This window comes from Artibeus jamaicensis, unplaced genomic scaffold (assembly GCF_021234435.1).
Source record: "Artibeus jamaicensis isolate MK-2021 breed Jamaican fruit bat unplaced genomic scaffold, CSHL_Jam_final contig_585, whole genome shotgun sequence".
In the NCBI taxonomy this organism is placed as follows: Eukaryota; Metazoa; Chordata; class Mammalia; order Chiroptera; family Phyllostomidae; genus Artibeus; species Artibeus jamaicensis.
The window spans coordinates 18,946,760-18,968,100 of record NW_026521894.1 but is presented as its reverse complement, the minus strand read 5'-3'; the positions used below and the strand labels follow the sequence as shown (position 1 = coordinate 18,968,100).

The following is a 21,341-nucleotide window of genomic DNA, read 5'->3' as shown; positions in this document are numbered from 1 at the left end:
GTCTCTCAGTGTCCTGGGGCTCCCTCACCCAGATGCTGCAGCCCAAACCCGCCTTTCCCCCTTGTACTCACAAGCCGAGAAGAGAAACTAAGTTGCCATTCTTTCTCCCACTCAGACTCAAAGACTTGGAATCTTCCTTATCTGTCATTCACTCCCAGTATCAAAGCAGTTGCCCAGTCCCGATTCTGTCCATAAAATTCTCCTTATTGCTTTTCATTCCTTTGTCACTGACCTAATTACCATCTTTTAAATCTTGCCAATTCCATCCCAAATGGTTGACTGTACTCTTGCCTTCCCAACTCTCTAGAAAGACCACTTGAAAGGATCTGTTCAGGTGCATCACTGATTAAATAGATCACCCCGCTGCTGACTCCCGGAGATGTTACTTTTCCTGCTCAAGGTTACCCACTAGAATCTCCTAATTAGTCTTTTTCACAAACACAGCTAGTCTTCCTACTGCTCACTACCAGTTCTATCATTGTTCAAGGACTAATTCAAGGGCAGCCCTGAGTTCCCTAGCAGGAACATGAAATAAGCACTGTAGGAGATTAGTAAGGAAAATGCTTTCAACTTCTTTCTATTGTCCAGTTGTATTGAATGGTACCAGAAAACACCAGGTGGGGCTGTTAAGAGTTCATGTGTATAGATCATTAAAATATATTAATGAGAGGCTGGAATATCTTAAGAAAGAAAGTAGTTTCAATAAAAATGATCATAATGGTAACAGTTGTTATTGTAAAGACCATCTGTGGAAAACTTACCAAATAGATTGCTGTGTATTTGAAATTTACAACAATTTGGCAAAACCAGAATTATAACCTTCATGTTATAAAGACAATAAACTTCTTAAATAGGCGACTGCAAGGTTATACACGCAGGAAGTGGTGAACCAAGGATGTGACTGTGAGGTCCACTGTGTGCCTCTGTCCCTGCGTCTGGGTGGAGAGTTACGACACGGTCCACAGTGCTGTGCACCAGTCGAAAAAGACAGGAATTTTCAATGCACCAGTTAGTAAGCTCTGAGTTGATGCTGACGGCCATTAGGAGTTGATTTAGAGTAGTATTTTGAATGTAGAAGAACATCAAAAATGAACAGACTGACTGTTGAACATTTGAGTATATATTTATGACATGACAGCATTCTGATGTATTTCAACAGCTGGCTTTTTAAAAGCTCTGTGCGTTTATCTCTTTGATTACTATACTTGAGTTCTTAACAGATTTCCAGCTTCCTAATAACAAGGCTCCATCTAGTGGAGCAATTCAACCACATAGCTGGGCTGACAGTAGAAGGGAGCAAATCTCTTCTACTAAGGCCTAAAATAGATGACAGTTTCAGAGATGCGTGATGTTTGCTCTGATGTGCACAGAGCCTAACTATCGCCATATCTTGATAAAAAGGTAGAAGGCAAAGATGCTACAGCAGAGGTGAGATCATGAATATATTTTGGAATCTGTTATATAAATGCAACATACTGACCAACATCCTGGAAAGATACCAAATCTGTGGACTTTGAAACACTAACACGTGAGGGCCTATCTAGGTGATTTTGGGGCGAAAAGCTTCTTTCAGAAAAAGTTCTGTAAGTTTCAAAGTCAAGAATATACTTTTGAAAAATTTCCACTGTTACCAAAGGATTCTTTGTTGTACAAAGGTTAGAGCAACTGTGTCTTCTAGAAAACCTATCTGTTTAGAATCCTTCTTGGGAAGATCTGAGCAAACCCAGCATCACCTGGACAGTCTAAGACGCTTCGTGTGGTTTATGGACATGACCTCTTCCCCGTGAACTAAGAGTGAATGTGGGTCTGACCACCTGCGGAATGGAGGGGCAGAGCTATTAAAGATGACCCACCATGTCGACACAAGGCAGCAACCTCACCGCTATGTTATTTACTTTTTACTTTGTTTTGGAAACTTACCGCCCAGAAGAAACTGGCTTAACTGAACCAACATTTTCAAACAGTTGGGCTTTCGCTGCCACACTGAAAAATAATTTAACAATGCAAGCTTCATTAAATCAATTAGAAAAATCATTCGGATTACAGTGAAATTCAGAGTTAGCAATTAACCGAAACAATGATAATTAGTAGTTAAGAACTGTCCCCCCAAAATTGACTTTACTTTTAATTGTTTTAAGATTTAAAGAAAGAAGAAGAAAGATTTAATGTGGAAGAAAATTTTAGCTTTAGTCTACAGTTCATGGAGTATCAAACTGTAATAAACCTATAGATACCTCCCCTTTGGGGAGGTTTCTGCCCTTATTTTTTCTACCGCAGAAAACTGGGAGCAGTAAAAGGGAACAATTTCTCCCTGTTTTGCTCCCAGCAACAGTATTATTGACACCTGTGAAGCCACAAGAGAAAAATCAAGTCAACATGACAAAAGAGTGGTTCATTTTGACAGCTAAGACAAAACTAATTCTAACGCTGTTTCATGTACCCTTTAATATTTGAACACAGTTTCCTGTAATGTGGAGACAACTGTGAAAATATGGCCAATAAATAAATCTGTAGATTCAAATCTTGTTTAAATCAGTGGGGGCATTGATAGATGTAAAGAGGTGAGAAAATTAGGTAGAGAGTAAAAAGAATGAAAACTAAGGTTGCCTCAGTAAGTGGAGAAGTTTCTATATTTACTAGAAGAGATATCAAATTCCTTTAATGATATTCTAAACTAGATTTTTAAAAATCTATCTTATTCATTTCTTTGACAGACTTCTCCCAGAACAGAACCATTTGATAATCTCGAGTTTGTTTGTGACTAACACAGAACAAACTTATACTATCAGTAAAATCACAAAATGGAAGCTCTTCTCTTTCCCTCAAAAAGGATGGAATTTTATTCTCCCTCTACACATTGACTTAAAATTTAATTTCCCTCCGTGGCTAGAACTATACACACTGGGAAGTAGACAGATTTACAAATATATTTGTCTATATCATGGTAGCTGAATTTCTGACCAAGAGAGAGATAATATATGTTAAACACACCAAAACCAAAAGGTCTGTATCAGAGAAAGGGAGGAACAAATGAATTTAAAACACTCTGTACGGAAATAAGCTTAGTAAAATGTCTGACTGACCTTTTGAGGAGTGATTTAAATGTCAAGAATATCACCATATTAAAAATGGGCATAGTACAAGGGAGTGCAGATTCAAGCTACAGAACCCTGGGTTGGAATACCAGCTCTACCCTTACTAGCTGAGTATACGTAGACTGGTTTTTTAAACTCTCCTTTTTAAATGTTATTATTATTTTAATAGAATTTGATAGGTAACATTTTGCAATCCTTAAATTTTCTGAGTATCAATTCCCATCATCTCTACAATGAGGTTTACACTACGGACTGCACAAGGATACTGTGGAGCTTATAAGAGAGAACGTAAGCAAAGATGCTTAGTAATAGAAATACAGCGTTTGGAATGCTCAGCAAAAGTCGGCAGATAAAGAGAAAGGGAGAAAACCTTTTCCTCTTTGATTTTGCTTAGTTGTTTATCCAGGTTCCCATTTCTCCTCTTTGACCCCCTTCTGCTCATGTCTGTGTACCCTACCTTATCAGCCTCTGCACTTCCGGGTCATTTCTTTTGATCAGAGGGAGCAGCTCCCTTTTGGCTATCATGTTCCTTGTTCTCTATAAGCTTGTTTAAATTAGTGAGTTCTCAGGAGGGGAGATACATGATGGTCAACCTTCACAGCTAGAAAGCAGTTGTATTTCTAACAGAGTTGGGGGCTGGGGGGGCCTGGGAGCTGGGCCTGGCACAGCAGTCTCTGCAGCTGAGGAGTTGATGTTTAGCTTTCACAGGAAGGTTTCTGGCTTCACAGCGCATAACTACTACATTATACATCTATTTTCATGTCCTTAAACTAAGCCATAGTTCTGCTTCTAAGGAAAGTACTTGAAGCATCTGCCTGTGGTTGCTTATACAAGTCTTAAGCTTACTCTAACTTCCACATCACTTGTAGAAGAGGCCAGGGCCCTACAGAAGTGGACTGTACCCACTCTACAGATGAGGCCTCGGCTGTGGAAGTCCTAAGGCCTTCTTCGGCCACCTCCATCCCCATGGGTCCCCTGGCAGACACAGTGAACACAAACCTCACTTACATGGAGCCAGGCCGCTGGTAGCCATTGCTCGAGGCGGTGTCTAGCCTTAACCTCCTGCACATTTTTGGAGGCAGGTCCGGGTGTGGTGAGGCTTTCGGCGTTTCTTTGGAACCTATGGAAGTTAAGCTTTGAATGGAGCCACTGTAGCTCTTGTTTCCTAAAAAGAAAGCCCAAGAAAACAGGCAAGGTGTTATTAGGCAACATAATAGCGATAACCCAGTACATGTGCCTAACAAAAGGAAGCATTCTTCTCTGAAACCAAATGAGAAGGTACAGAATGTCCTTTTAGCACTGCAGCCCATCACTCAGGGAGCTCAGAATCTACAGCGATTACAAACACGTCACCTCACGGAGACAGAAAGAGCCAGGTAACAAGTCACAGTGCAGAGGAGTCTGAAAAATCTTAGCTCCCAAGGAACAAACTAGATAAGCACCATTAGTCCCTCTCCCATTTTTCCCTTGCTTAATCATGCTGAATAATCTGGTGAGTGACACAGAGTTAGTGACATCTCGTGTAAGCTAAACTCTGGCTTACCTTCAGCTGCAGAGATGGACTTGAGAAAGGTAGCTGAGGCTCTTTTGTGTCCTGAAACCCCATGTGGCCCTTTCTTGGTCAGGTCTATGGGTGGGGAAACATCCCCTGGGCTAGCGATGGAGGCGACACTCTGGCAATCTGATTCTGCATCCGTTTTCGTTGCATCTTCTCTAGAACTGGATTCAGGACTAGTTGTCCAGAGACCAAGACTTTTCTGTCCATTGGAAGGTGATGGGGATGCAATCCAAGGAATCCCTCCAGATTTCTCCCTGGGCTGGCAGGAAGCGGGCTTCGTGTTGCTGTTTTGTTCAGAGGAGTGAGAGGAGAGGGACTCGATGCTTCCCATGGGCGTGCTGGCCGGGCTGCTGCTGTAGGAGTCACCTGAGCAGGAGCAGGAGAGAGAGGGCAGCGGTGCTCTGCTGAGAACGGCCCCACCAAAACCTGTCCATTCTCCGACGCACACACGTTCTGTGGCCACCCAGTCCCACCAAAGTGATGGGCCTTTACCTGGCATGGTACACCATCCTTTGTACTGGAGAAAGGCTTTAAATATGCACTTGAACTTGGGGAATGCATTTTTCAATACTATTCAAGGGAGATCTTATGTACAATATGTACCTGGTCCTAGGAAATTATGTTACTTGTTGAAGCATGAGTGGGCAGACTTGAATTCAGAAAAAATTCTGAATCAGGACTCACAAGGGAAATGATTCCATGATTTATATTACAAAAAAAAAAAAAAAGAAAAAAGAAAAAGGGGGAAGGTTAGAGATATATTCTGCCTTTTAAATTTATTTTTATTTTTGTGATCTTTAGGTTATTCTGAGTTACGATGTAACTGAATCCTCCTCCACCCAAAGGTACCATTAAATATCAGCTGCAAATTACAAACTGCTTTCTATTTCTGAAGAGGGAACCTTTTCCTTTTCCTGCTAAGAATATAGCAGCACAAGTAACAGGCTGTTTTACTAGGTGTATTTTTTAAAAGTTCCTAAAAGTAAGGTATAAGAAAAGAAGCATAGAAGCTGTAATAGAGTGTTCAACTATGTCTAAATCTTAAGTATTTGCTATTAAATATTGATCGTGAAAAAACTGGGAGGCTTAAGGGTATGAAGTAAAATGAAAAGGCCAGTTTCACACACATTATAGGCTCAAGATGCCAACCACTTATTCTTGGGCTGTGGCTCAGAGCAGGAAGTTAGTGATAATGTATGGTGTGGTTTCTCTGATTTCTTTTCTTTCTCTCTTTGAAATACTTTGATACCCAAGAGATGATGCTTTAAGAACATAATGTGAAAGGAAGAAAGAAAATGACTGCTTCAGCCAGACTTTCTTTTGCTTTCTTCTCTAACCACTTTCACAATAGGACAAAACCTTCCACAAAATAGCACCTCACGTACTTAATCACAGCTGCAGAAAAAAGGGGGTGGGGGGAGCACAGAGCAAACTAATTATTTCCTTTGTAGCAGTAATGAATTTGCTTGTCTAAGGTACCTTGTAACTACACTGACAGAGAACATGTAAATGTTAGAGTTGGAGGAGGTATTGGGGAGACAGCGTCAGTAACAACTCACTTCTAACTAATTACAGGTAGAAAGGCTGAATTAAAGAATGGAGAAAGCCTCTCCCTAAGGCGGGCACACTTACTATCAGGCTCTGCCAAGCATGGAGTGTATCTCCCTCTGGGCTTCCGGGAGCCCGTAGAGAGGCAGATGGCACGAGTCCTTCGAGATCCAGATCGAGACTGAGGCTGAGGAAGAGGGATGCTGGGGTCTGGGGCGGTGTGGAAAATCTGTCGAAGAACAAGGAACTGAGGTCAACAAAAGGGTGAAATCGCCACTTTCATCATAAAAGCAGCTTTGAGAGTTATTCCATAATCTTAGAACTATATTCTGCTTAATCAGTTGTGTGGCAAGAGATGCTTGATGCCAAACAAACAAACAAAAAACCCACCAAGATTAATCACAACTTTCTCGTCTGTTTACACCGAGGGATGCTTCTTCTCTGGGTTTTCGTTTTTGTGCTCCTGCATTCCCCATCTTCAGGTTTCTCGATAATTTTAAGAAACCTTTCAAATAGGAACAGATGTCTATGTCATGACACATGGGTTTTTTCCACTGTGATAGTCTCTGTCCCTCTTCATGCTGAACATGGCCCTGGGGAAGAGGATCCTTCTGTAGCGTTCCCCCAACAGAATGTGCCCCTCGTTGCTTAGGAGAAGGCGCTACCATGTTATTGCCTCCGAACTGTCAAGAAATGTGTAGACTGCAGGGCGAGGTCTGAGCATGGCCCTGAGAGGCGGCCCTGCGCTCTCTGGCTGTGAGGAAGCTGCCAGCCGTAGGCAGACACTAAGGCTGTTCTTCCACAGGCACTAGGAAGGGACCCGGGGAAGGAGAGAGGCACAGTCACTCTGTCACAAGGACTAGATCAGACACAAATGTGTCACAAAATGTTTACAGCTTCAATGGTCAAATTTCTTAATAACCCAATCAATTTGGCTTTCCCAACTTCCGATTTCCATAGTTGTTCTAAGGTCACACTCTTACAAAGAAACTCTTCTTAGGGTTTGGATATAGAAAAGGCTTCAAGATTCTGTTCCCCGAATGTTTTCTTTGATTTTATTTAGAGTATCACTTCTAATGTATCACTAAAAATGTAATCCCAGAGAAATTACAAGATCAAAATAGATTTAACCACGCAGTAATTCTAAAAGTGTTCTCTGAATATGAGCAAAAAACTGATTACATAAATGCTACAGAAGAAAATCTTGAAAAGTAAATGATGGAGAAGGACAGGGAACCACCTGTCTGTTCAGAGGGTTTAGAGGAGAACTTAAAAACTGAACCCGGAAAAAGAAAATCGAAGTCCTCATGAAGAACTAATTTAGACAACACCAGACTGAAAGAACCACAGGAACCTGAGGTCACAACGTAAAGCTCACAGATAATGCAAATGGACAGTCAAACAGATACGAATGTAAGCTACGAATCTGATGCTCCCACATGAAAATGCAGCTTACCTTTTCATAGTGTTCTATCAGAATTTCAACCACAATATTCTGAAATTTAATATTCATCATCGCAGCCACGGTTTCTTCCTGTGCCCTCATTAGAGTTGGGCCAAATATGACACCAAGGTTTGAGACAGTCATGAGATTTTGTTGGCTATGGAGCGATACTCTGCAAATATGAGCAACAAAAAACAAGTTAAATGTTTAGTTATTATAAAATGTTGCCATCTACCAAATTTGTGACACTATAGGCTAGTTTTTCCAAATAGTCAAGTCCAGTCATTCCCAATTGGCATTAGTGAGTATAGCCTAAAAGGATATAATAAATTAACCTAGACAAAGTACAACATAATTACAAAAGGTTAATATACTGAAGTAAAAAATTGTGATTTCCTAAAGTGAGTGCATTTACCCCAGAGAGAGATTATTAGCTCTTTTGTTCTGTGTTTGCTCAGTACTATATTTCTTTTAGAACAGATGGTTTAGCGTAGACTGGTTGTAATTTTATTTGGATTCGCCAAACATATTACTGAAAACCTATTGCCAGGCACTCTCAGTTATTATTGCATTTAATCCTCCCAGGAAGTCAGGCTTTCCTATTGGATGGGCAAAAGACCAATGCTCCTACCATAGAAATGATGCGTTTGAGGTCACAGAAAATTAGGGTCAGATGCTATTTCAGTCAGGCCTCCTGAGTGCAAGTCATAGGTTTCCTTGAACTCCCCACATGAGACAACTGCCAGCGCACGTTCCTGCCCTTCCCAGCATCCATCCTTCCACCCAGACTGCTCTGGGGGCTTCCCTGGTATAAATCGTTGTATACCAGTGGGCACTGGGCTAGGCAGTGAGACTAGGACATGCGAAAGCATCAGTGCTGGCTTAAAAATGGAAGGGAAACAAAGAAAGCCTATGGTATTATTGGCCTTAGAAAAGTAATCTCAGTAACTAACAGAAATAAGTGTGACCAATGAACTCATTTGGAAACTGGATATGTTCTTTTGAGGAAACCTCATTCACTTGACCAATGTCCTGGGTTAACCACCACCTTCTCTGTGTCACTCCCAGCCAGGACTTAAGAATGGAAAGTGCTACGAAGGAGCACAACACAAGGTCATGTCTGTATCTGAGTATGCTTCACGAACTGCATTCTGAAACCAGAAGCCAATCACATGGGAAATCCAGGGCTTTGGGTTGTCCATGCAGCTCCTAACACAGGACAGGAAGCGCCTACTGTCCGGATGACTGAGATGTTCCCTTGTGCCCACGAGGGCGCTGTCTAAGGCAGCTCTCCGTTAGAGTAAGGAGAGCTTCATTCCAAGTTTCTTTCTTATAAAATGTTTACTGTGTGTGAGAGAATGTATGCTAGGAAAGTAGTGTGTAAAGACAGTGAGTCTATCTGGAATAAAAGCTTGGATCCATCCGACTTGGAAGTGGGGTGTACTCAGCCCAGGTTATTTCATAGGCTTCAGTTTCCTCATCTGTTAAATACAGTAACTCTTCTAGGGTTGAGAAAATTAAGTAATGAGTTAAATTAAGTTAAGTATGATCTCAAAATAATATTCTTCCTGTAATTAAATCGGCTTTGGAAATTCTTGCTAAAATGTAAAAGTTCTTTATAGTGTTACGTAAACTGGAAAGTAATTGCTCTTAAGATTACTGAGGAATAGATTTAGAAATCCTAAAAAAAATAATTTATTTTAAAAAGGAGAATGGATGACTTTGTTGCTCAAGAAATGAAATATTTTGATGACCGATTTTCTCTTCGTTGAATTTTCTTTCTGCTGGGCTACTGAGTTATTATAGACTACCATCACCCACATTTCACCCATTTCTGTACCCCAGTCCCCCTCAACTCCTGTAGGTAACAGACACCCAGTTGCACTTTTGAATATTTAGAGTTAAAGAAGATGCCACAGATGGCCTCGTTTTAAGACCAAAGGATTCTCAGAAAGGAAGCAGTGATTTATACCATGTCTCAGACCTAATTAATGGAAATTTGGAATTAGTCATTGAGCCATTGGTTTTTTAGACCAGTGGCCAATCCAGGTCACAGGTCCTAAACTCTCTCTCTCTTTTTTTTAACCATATAAAGTTGCCAGGGGCTAAGATTGTTATTAGTTGCCTATGGTTAACTTAAGTCATTAGTGATGTGGGCATACATTTCACTATGCAAACAGTAACTTGGAAGGATACATGCACCCTCATGTTCATTGCACTTTATTTACAGTAGCCACAACATGAAAACAACCTTGGTGTCTACTGATGGACGAATGAATAAAGGGACTGTGGTAGGTACAAACAATGGAATATTATCCAGACATTTAAAAAAATAAAATGTTGTTCTTTGTGATGATGTGAAGGGGTCTCAAGGGCATCACGCTAAAAATGAAGTAAGTGAGAGAAAGACAAATATCCTATGACCCCCCCCCCCCCATACATGGAACTTAGAGAACGGACACAAAAATCGCGTGGACACGAAGAACACACTGGTGTCTGGGAGCGGATGCATGGTTGGGGTAGGGGAGATGGGTGGAAAAAACAAAAACAGTTCATGCACTTTTTGTGTCCCTTCTCTAAGTTCCACGTATAAGGGGGGTCATAGAGAGATTTTACAAAATTCAGTTTTAAAAAATCAGTAAACAAACAAAAGAGAAAAGAAAAGAGCCAGGAACGGTGGTGAAAATGAGCAGGAGAATTTCAAGCATTCCTCCACAGCCAGACACTGTGTCTTGCTCTTCTGTGTACCGGAACAACACACATTACAATTAAGGGTGAAGCCTGTGTTCATCTAGTACTCTACAATTAAACAAGGAAGTTTTATGTGACATTCATGTCACTGTTAAAAGAACTGTAAAAAACTTCACTAGAAAATTAGCTCAGGCCCTGGCTGGTGTAGCTCAGTGGATTGAGCATGGGCCTGTGAAGCAAAGAGTCACTGGTTTGATTCCCAGTCAGGGCACATGCCTGGGTTGCAGGGGTCCCCAGTAGGGGACACATGAGAAGCAACCACACATTCATGTTTCTCTCCCTCTCTTTCTCCTTCCTTTCCCCTCTCTCTAAAAATAAATAAATATTTTAAAAATAAAAAAATTAGCTCAAATACAGCAAAAGAATGCCTTTGTGGTTAAATTTCATAAAGAGTTTATATGCAATGCCAAAACATAATTCAAAACTAATTCAGACCAAGGATGAGTCCTTGTTCATTGGCTAGAAGAGGTATGGCCATGGGCAATAGCTACCAATGAACTTGAAATGACGCCATTTCGAGTAAATTTCTGTGAGGGAAATCCGTATCATCTCAAAGCCTGCAACTTGAGAGTTCTTAATATGTTATATAGCAGTATTTCAAAGGTGCATGGCTAAAATTAAGACAAATTAGCTTATTACTCTAGTAAACAAGGAAGGGATTAATCATTTGATTGGGAATCATGGTACTCATTAAGATGAAAAATGTGTTTTCTAATGAGATGGTAAGGGAATTCTGAAGAAAGTTTAACATCTGAATTTGGACTGTTGTTTCCAGCAGCGTGGCAAACAGACTTCTGGACTGAGAGTTCGAGTGTCTGTGTGTGCGTGTCTCAACTTCTAGATACATACATAAGCGATGGTTAATTTTATGGTCAAATTTGCTATACCACAGTACACACTTGGTCAAACACAATTCTAGGTGTTTCTGTGAAGGTTTTTTTTTTTTAAATATGAGATTAACATTTAAATCAGTAGGCTCTGAGTAGAGCCGATTTTCCTCCACAGTTTGGGTGGGGCTAATCCACTCAGTTCAAGGTCTTAAGATAAAAAGAGTACTGGCCCGAGGAAGAGGGAATCCTTTCTCCAGGCCGCCTTGGATTCAAGCTGCAACATCAACTTTTCCCTGGGTCTCCAGACTGTGAGCCTGCCCTATAAGCCAATTCCTTGTAATCTATCAATCTCTCTCATATACATGTACATTCAAAATACACATTCACACATATATACATATTTGTGTATATATAAGTGTGTATATATGCACACAAACATACTCTTCATTCTGTTTCTCTGGAGAAACTTTACTCCTAAAAAACCATCCTATTTAACAGTAGGATTTTAATTTAACAGTAGTCAAAAAAAAAAGTCTTCCGAGACCAAAAGATGCTATGAATCCAAAAACAGAAGCTAACATTAGAGAGGAAGTTTTGACCTGGCAGAACCTGTTGACCCTGGTCATACGGAGAACCAGTTTTCAAACTTAGGGCTTACAATGCACTTAAAAATATTGAGGGAGAAAAGCTACATACTTCTACATCTATTTTTAAGTTGACACGTAACTTTTTCATCATTAGTTTCACAGTTGCAAAGAATATAATTATTTGCATAATGTAGATATACACAGGCACATACACCAGTGCACACAGATATATCTTTAAAATAAATTGCCACTCTTTTCAAAGCACATTCTGTGGAATCCCAGTACCATCAAACACTTTGAAAGGACATAAGTGAGGTTAACTTTAATAGCTGAACAGTAGCCAAGTGAACGATATAAGTCAGAGAATTACTTGACCAGGTGCTTTATTAAGATGTCCAGCATCTCCCTGTTTTTCTCTGGCAGTTTGTGCACCAATGCATGGACAGCCTCCACCCGGTAGTTTTGGTCATCGGATTCTGTAACATAAAAAAGGTCGCAAGTCTTAAGTTTTAATTACATTCAGATGTGCACATAACATGAATAATCATCATAACCACATCCACCCCTCATGCCTTGAAAGTGCTGTTTTGTTGGTGTTATCACATATCATTCCCTAAGGCTGAGAGGGGCTTGGCTCAGTAACTTGTCCACAGCCATGAAGTTAGTGAGTAAAGAAGTTAACGAATTCACATCTATCCAACCTAGCCCTGTGCTCTTAGCCATGGAACTATATACTTCCACACAACCGGAGCTCGTCAACACCTGTTTCGGTTTTACTACAAAAGGAGGATGTGAGCGATCACTGAGATCGTTACAGACTAACGTGTCGGGCAGTGTAACACTTTATCACGCAAAAGCTTCTGTGACTCCATCGGACCAGAAGAAGCAGGCATTCCTTTCCAAATTTTATGTATTCAGAAACAACCAGGAGTTATTATTCTGAGGGATCAAAATTATTATGCACAGGCCTAGTCAATTTTAAGCCCGTGCTAACAATAGGAAATCTGAAAAGTGAAAAATCATCTATAGCAAGTCTAGTCTGTCAGGCAAAGGTCAAGAAGTGGACGTGTCTGCTAGAGAAACTTCTAAAGCTTCAGAATAAGGAATACATTTAACATTCCTTTACTGCAATATACAAATTCTGGGGTGACTGCCCACCCTACCAGGCCCCTTCTTTGGAAAATGCCTGACCAATTGGGCTGACATTATGCAACCATCATTTCTTCTAGGCACACATAACTGGAGAGAGGAAAGGCTGGGCCAGACGCCAGCTTTCTCCCAGGAGCTGAAATGAGGTTGCCAAAATTCATCTGTCTGTTGGATGTGGGAAAAGGCCGACCATGGAAAACCAGGGCTGCCATGGGAACATATGTGTTCCAACCCAAGAAAACCGAGACGAGAATGAGGCAGACACGCAGCAAACAGCAGAGACGAGAGACCCTCCAAATAGAGCCGGGACAGGGAAATGTCAGCTCCCAACTTCACAGCTCCTGGTTGCAGACCCGCCTCTGCCCAGGAACTCTGTGAGACCCCTCTTCCTCTCTGAGTAACTTCCCCTTTTTACTGAGCTGGATTTCTGTGGCTTGAAACCAAGGAATACCTAATTTTATTAATTCAATATCTAGAAAATGGGAGTATCCTTGACCTAGACAAAAGCTGAACTCTTTTCTTCAGATAAGAAAGTATTTTAATGGTTATGGCAGTAAATAATAGGATCATGATTTGCCAGAGCATAAGTGTAGGGAAAAAAATCTTGAAATCAAATGTTTATATCAAAATCACGAGCTCATTGAGTCATTTTAGCTAAGTGGCTCAAACACCATTTGCTGTAGAACTAATCTTTTTATATAAAAGAGTTCTAGACTAAGCATCTAACAAACTGGCTTGTAACCTGGTGTTGCCACAAATTCACTAGTGTCCTCAGACAATGCCCTTTTCCCAGTCTGGATCCGCACTTGGTGATCAATGAAATAAGAGGTTGGATTACGTATTTCCTAAGGTCTTGTCCATCTCACAAAACCAGACTTTTATGAAGAGGATGCACAGTGGAGAGCGTCCAGGAGAAATCTCAGCAGTATAGCAGCACATAAACTATTTACAAGATCCCGCGGCCGGTCACACGTGCTGAATTAAACACCAAGGCCAGTTGTCTTTACCTGACACTTGATCAGTTTCCTGTGGCATTGCAACGTGTGGTAAAAAAATAAGCAGCCGAGTTCTTTCTCAGATTGTGAAAAATACTTGTTACACTTCATGGTGATGGGCTCAGATGGCGCCCTGGCACTCTGGTCCCAGTATTTTAAAGGTATGTATTTCTAACTCCTCAGGTTGCATGTTTCTCACAGACCCCTAGTCCCCTTGAGTTTTGAATTAAACCAATCTATTCACATCACATTTTAACAGTCAAAGACCTAAAGAAATGACACAGATACGTGATCATCAAAACCATAAAGATAATATGGGAGAAAGGAGATTGATGGAGGTGCCTGTTGCCTGCCAAAAATATCGGATTCTTCTCTCCAGACCTGGGAGCACAGCATGTGATTATGTGTACGGCGGGCGCATAACTGACTATATGCCTTTGTAGTCATCTGTTTAACCATCAAGTTGCTCTTGTAAAAACTGACACCCATCAATCAAGTAAAGTGTCAATTAGAATAATCCCTCACAGCTCTTTCTAATCACACCAGACTGTCATCCCACGAAAGTCTTACTAAATGACAAACTATTTTCGTTCATTCTGCTGTTTCTTATTTGTTAACAAACCATATTGTAAACTATTAAGTTGATAGTTTAAGATTGATATTATCAATCAGATTGATATTGATATTATCAATATTATCAGTACGATTGATAATATTTTAAGCAATATGCAGGGAAATCTTAGCTAGCCAATTTAAACGTATACCTCAGAATAATACAGCATAAAACTACATCAGTGGAAGCGTACTTACTAACGGCAACAATAAAATCTTTGTGTAACTTGTAAGTCATCAGTGGTTCTGCAAGGCACCTAAAACAGAGAATGAGGCACACTTCAGAGCGGCAGGCAGGATCTTTTCGGTTCCCCTGACCTTGCAGTGCTCCTTAAGAACCGGGTGACGGGGCTGCATGGTAACGCCCCAGCAGGGGCTCCAGGCAGTGCCGCAGCTCGCCCAGGCCCTTAGCACTTCTCACCGCAACTGTTCTACAAAGGGAGGCCAGAGGCAATGTTTTCATTTTGTGAGCAAAACTCTTCTCAGATATGGGAATAACAGTTTTAGAAAAATAGCTTTTAATTTCGACGTATTTTTAAAAAAATGCCTGGGATTCCCAAATTCAAATTTAATATGAAACAGAAATTATTTTGCATTCATAAAGGAGAGCAGCCTTTTTAAGTTTATTTCTTGAGACATCAAGGCTAAGTCCCAGAACACTAAACACAAACATTACCGCCTTGGCCCCTTCGGTCTCAGTGGAGGAACCGCACGAAGGAGCAGCGCTCACACGCACACGGAACCGCCAGGCGACTGCCCGAGTCAGGGAGCGAGAGGCCACAGACAGCCTGCTGCGGGTGAACCCTCCTCACCTGAGGTAGTTTTTCAGTCCGCTTGTTATTGTCTTATTATCCCAGAGTTCGATATCAATGTCCATATCAGGAGGGGATTTGGGAGCTAAAAAGAATTTTTAAAAAGTTTAAATGGTTCACTTCAAAATAGCTCTAGCACCATTAAGAAAATCAATATAAAAAATGAGTAGGTCAGAGAAAAAGGCACTGAACCGCAAAGATTTCTTGTGCTGTAAGAGTTTCCCAAATCAAATTATTGCCAATTGCTAATATCACAGAGCATGTGTCATGTGCTGTGCATGCTTCTACATACTTTATATGGCTCAAAATGTCCAGTCCTTACAATCCTTAATGAGGCAGACACTATCATTATCCCCACTTTATAAATGAAGAGACCGGGGCGCAGGAAGGTTAAGCAAATTACTCAAGATCACAAGCTTTTAAGTGGCTAATTTAGGATTCCAAGCCAGGCAATATGAATCTGGCACCTACAAATCTCACTGTGCTTCTAGCTAAACACGGGACACTTGAAAAGAAGTCCAACATTACAGAAAGGCCCCCTCTCAAATTCTGACTGTTACTCATCGATTATAACTGAACATTGAAAATTGAATACAAATATTAATTTTATATATTGAAAATATTCCAGGACAAACACTAGTCTATATCTCAAAAAACAAACAAACAAACAAACAAACAAAGAAACCCACCCTATGGTTTAGAATAAATGGTAATGGAAAAAACACAATAAAAAATGAAATATTAAAAATACAAAAATTAACTAAGTAACTGCTTCATCCCGAACTTACAAAATGTGGTGTTCATGAGTTTCTGAACTTTGGAGTTCACACCTCCTATTCGGTACAGGCCTAAAATCGTGATGCCTAATGGGAAGGAAAAGTCACAAGAAAACAGCCTGAGACACAACTTTCCAAGTACAGAATGTTCAAAACTCAGACATATGCCTATAAGAAATCTGAACACTACTTATCCAATTTTGTAGTCTAACTTTAGCTACCCTACCCTGGAAATGCCCACCAGACATACATTCCTCAGAGCAGACACTGAACAGGGCTTTGAAAGTCTTTGAAGATCTTATAAGTAGCAAAGTACGCCTGCCTAGTCACCACTATTTGAATATAAAAAAACATTAAAGATGGAAAGGGGCGATCAGCATTGCTCATCTATTTCTTCAGTCATGGGGTTCTGCATATTGAACAGTTTTATGGCATTCATATCTTCATTTTAAAAGTGAAGAAACAGATTCAAAGAAATTAAGAAACCTTCCTACCTTCTCTACATTTCTAAGTGGCAGCACCAACATTTGAATCTAAGTTTAAAGAATTCCAAAGGCCAGTATGACTTTGGCTGTAGACCCGTTTTCCTGGAAGTGCACTTGTCTGATAGACAGTTGGAGTGTGCTTCCGGAGAGAGGTCACAGTTAGGGTGACAAAGGTGCTAAAAAATGTGGCAGGGACTGAAACCATTGAAGAGAATCATGCAGCTAAGGAGAGGCTGAACACGGGCTACTCGGAATCCTACTGACCTCCTTAAAACTTGAGTCAAAACTAAAGCGGCATTTATAATAATAAATAATAGAGTCCATCAGTAAGAAGTAAGCTGAAGGCATTTTGGGAGATGTCACTAAAAGAAGTATGTTTATCGAATGACTTCTGGTAAACTGAAGTTCAAAGGATAGCTATTTATGTATTTATATAATTGACATATCCATATAATTCTTAAAATTCATGTCATGTTACTGGAGACATGCACTCTCACATTCCAAGCATTTTTATGGCAGAATGGACCACACTACAGCAATGCCACACCTGTCAGGCTTTACTGACCTCTTGTTTCCACGGCTTGAATGCATTTTCTCACAAAGTTGAACCCTGCTTCATTTAAGTACACTGAAAAGGAAAGAAGACCATATTAAGTGTTTCTGCTGAATTTACATTCCACCTTCACTTGGCTCTGTTGTTTTATGACTTAACGGTGGTTCTGGACAGAGTCTGAATTGTTACGTGTGGTAGAAGTGGAGGACGGTGGTCCACATTCACCAATGTTATCACATAAACTTGCTTCATTAGAAACACAAACCCTTTCCAAAAGTAAGTCTGTTACATGAAAAATGGGTTCTATCCATTTTTCCTAGAATCAGCAATACCCTTCACTACATGTTTTTACAGATAATAAAAGCAAATACAATAAGAATAAGCTTTTATTGATGTTAATAACTGCATCAAAAAGCTACTCACAAATTCTTTCCCACGTGATTCTCAAAACATTGTTAGTAGAGAGCTTTACGCCCTTAAGAGGACTCACTGGGATGCTGAAAATTCATTTCCATTGTTCTAAGCCCAGAGCTGAGCCTCTTGATTCCAAGCCCAACTTTCTCTCTCTTGCACTTTGTATCATATTCAAAGTAACCTTAATCAGTCACTAAGAATCCCACGAAGATTATTATTACATTATGAAATAGTGATTTATTTTCATTGCTTTATGCCAGATTTTCTTTAAATCAGTTCTTATTTTATTTAAAGTTTTGGGACCTGACCAAAATAGATTACTTGTTTTAGGAGGAAGGTTTTAAGAATAACAAGTGTCACTCAGAAGAAAAACTCAAAAATTTTTTTGCGCTATAATGAAATTTTTCATCACATGTGGTAGAGATGTGATATCTTAATATCCTCAAACAATAATATTTTAAGAAAATTCAAACTAATAAAAAATTAAAACTGGCTTCCATTTAAAGATGATAAACACATTCATGTAGCTCAACACGGATCCAAGACAAAATATATACATCAAAAATTACGCTAAAAAATAATGAAGGGGTGCCAGCAACAGATGAAAACCTTAAAGAAATCCTACACATAGAAAACCACTATGAACCACATTAACTGAAAGATCTGAGAAATCTGTGGCCCCCAGAACTAGAGGTACTGACACGAGAGGATGATTATCATGTGCTGCCGGGTGAAAAAATATGTAAATTATTTTTACATATCCTGTAAATGGATATGACCCAATTTCTTACAATGTAGTAATTTGAGGGTATTTTTTCCTAGGGAAAAAATCTAACTTTTCTACATGCAAACTGCAAGTAAAAAAGAAGAGAACAAAGGTAGAAATGATCATTTTTATTCATTGGGCTTTAGAACTATTTAGTACTTTTTTTTTAAACCCTTACTGGAGGACATTTATTCATTGCTTTTTGAGAGACGGGGAGGGAGACAGGGACACACGGATGCAAGAGAGAAGCATCGATCGGCTGAGAGAGAGAAGCATCAACTGGTTGCAAGAGGGAGGCATTGATGGGTGAACGGGGATTGAACCAGCAACCTAGGTATGTGACCTAAACGGGAACTGAACTGGCGACCTCTTGGTTATGGGATGATGCTGCAACCATCTGAACTATTTAATACTTAAAAAATATTTCTAAAATTTTTTTCTAGTTTTTACCAACTGAAAATGTGCCAGGAGGCTTATGTGTCCCCAGGGCCTAGGTCAAGTGACCAGAACTCAGCGAATGGTCTGCACGCACTCCCCATACAAGAAGGAACGGCCATGGGACCAGCATCTTATCCGAGCTGACTGCCTACATGAGAGCAGAGCTCCTTTGGGACTTCAAGAAGTAATTATTTGCTTCCAATAACCCAACATGCTAAGCATTCTATACACTTCACATTTGGAAAATTTTAAAGTAGTTATTGGACACAGAAAAACAAGTAAGTGGAGAGGTGAGGAACCAATATAAAATGAACAAAGAAATGAGGAATCAGTGATTAATTTTAGCTTTTAAAAACAAAAACTGAGCCCCAAAATGTAAAAACAGTAAAAACAATACACTAGCATTTTTATATCAATTAAAAGTGCTGTTTCCTGACATTTATAGTGTTTGGTTCTTCAGATCACATCGTTCAACTTTTCAATAAAAAAGTTTAAAAGACAAATTCATTTTTGAAAAATTTCAATGAAGCCTGACCATGGCAAAATGAGTAAAGATAATTGTGATATATAAAAATGGAATTTAAGTATCTGCTTTGACAAAAGTGATAGTGAGGCTATATACTGAAGGTATACAGGATATTTGACAGCAATACCCCAGTCTGTTCTTTTTTTTTTTTTTCTTAAAGACTTGATTTCTTTTTAGAAAGAGGGGACAGGAGGGAGGAAGAAAGGAAGAGAAATGTCAGTACCCAGTTGCCTCTTGCATGCCCCTTACCGGGGATCTGGCCTGACCCAAATCCCAGGCATGTGTGCTGACTGGGAATCGAACCAGTGACCCTTTGGTTCCAGGCTGGCGCTCAGACCACTGAGCCACACAAGCCAGGGCATCCCAGGCTGTTCTAACACACCAATACGACACTGGTTCTTCATGAGGAATACAACCTTGAAGACGTCCACTCCAACTGCCAGGTCATTCCATGGGTGCTGCTGTCCTGGTAAGTCCCTTGGATCTTGTACTTTAGCTCTATTCACTTGAGTAAATGAAACACTATCAATCAATTTAAAGATGTGGAAAAATATCATGTTGGCAAAAATAATTATGCCTTTTTTTTGGTTTCCTTTGAACAATCTTTGTCATTCCCTGAGAGTGTAGGGAGATGCCATGGTGTAGAGAGAGCGCTCAGCTTTGTTTGGAGCAGACAAACCTGGGTTGGATCTCAGCTCGAGTTTACCGTATGAATGGGCAGGTGCCTACTAACTTCTATGAACTCAAGTCTTCCATTTAGAAAATGAGGAAATAGTAATACATGTTAAATATTTGTAGGAATATAAAATCACTTGAAGCACTTAAGAATCCCTACCAAAGGAACCAACCTAATTAAATGCTAGTTTCCTTCTCCACGTGCACCTGTCCACCCAGCACTGCTGTATAAAACAGAAGAAACGATGAACGATGTCAGTCACTAGTTCTACCCAGATGAAAGGCACAGTAGCTCCTCTCTCACTTATTAGTTGCGTTACTAGGCATAGTTTTAATCTGTGTCTCAGTTTCTTCTTCAATACAGTAAGAATAACAGCAGTGCCTTTTTCAGAGGACTGTTTACAGATGAGATGCATCAACACTTGCAAATCTCCTAGAACAGTGCTTGGAATATAGTAAGTGCTACAGAAATATTGGCTGTCGTCATCACCATCAGTACCGGCTACAGGAGAATACAACTATTGTACATATGTGATTTACATGAAGGTATTTTCCGGGTATGGCTACAGTCACTGGGGCTTAAGGAATTGTCTGCCTGGACTATGATTTTTCAAAGAGGCATATATATTATTTTTAAAATATTTGGGGCTAGAGCAATGATCTGTTTCTTTGAACAAACACAGATCAGACATAATCCATTCGGGCCACCTGTGAAACTAGATGGACACTGGAAAAAATAAGTTGTATACTACTAGGTGTCCCTATATTCTCATTATACTTCAACAAAATACAATGAACAAACAAATCCTCTCACTGGGACTGAACAGACTGAAGTAGTCTGGAGTTACTGTTCACCCAAATGCGTTGCCCCGCTTTACAAATTATGCTTTTCAGCTCTCTCAAAGAGCTTGGCCATATGATATGCACTAGCCAATGAAATACGGATGCAAGTGACAAACGTCATTATCCAGCAGACACTGAGAACCAGTATGCAGCTGGCCCAGTTCTTTGTCTCTCTGGCACAAGATCAAGAATGATGCAGAGAGAGGCTATTCCATGAGCTTGGGGTCCAGAGTGAATGCTACGGCTAAGATCTTGAGCCACAGCTGACCTGAATGGACAGGTGTCATGGCCAGGAGACACTTCCTGACTGCGGGAAGCCTCTGAGGTTTGAGGATCATCCATTACAACAGCACAGCCTAACCCATTCTGATGTAAGATGATGTGAGTTTGCTGTGACAAAGAGGCCTAAATTAAATAAAGTCAATAGCACACAAAGTCACTTTTCCTTGCTTAACTGGGATGCAGTCATGTTTTTTGGCTACTG

General features: G+C 40.2%; 1 protein-coding gene across 1 annotated transcript in view; it reads right to left on the bottom strand.

Annotated features, from left to right (window-relative positions):
• Positions 1-21,341, bottom strand: part of ARHGAP42 (Rho GTPase activating protein 42) — a 256,582-nt gene that overhangs the window by 9,622 nt on the left and 225,619 nt on the right. Inside the window, exons 13-22 of the mRNA XM_053670414.1 lie at positions 17,208-17,270; positions 16,170-16,244; positions 15,382-15,466; positions 14,768-14,826; positions 12,184-12,289; positions 7,658-7,817; positions 6,286-6,430; positions 4,639-5,019; positions 4,104-4,260; positions 1,921-1,983 (exon numbers count right to left, since the gene is read on the bottom strand). Coding sequence (XP_053526389.1) covers positions 1,921-1,983; positions 4,104-4,260; positions 4,639-5,019; positions 6,286-6,430; positions 7,658-7,817; positions 12,184-12,289; positions 14,768-14,826; positions 15,382-15,466; positions 16,170-16,244; positions 17,208-17,270 — 1,294 coding nt within the window. The remainder of the gene's footprint in view (positions 1-1,920; positions 1,984-4,103; positions 4,261-4,638; positions 5,020-6,285; positions 6,431-7,657; positions 7,818-12,183; positions 12,290-14,767; positions 14,827-15,381; positions 15,467-16,169; positions 16,245-17,207; positions 17,271-21,341) is intronic.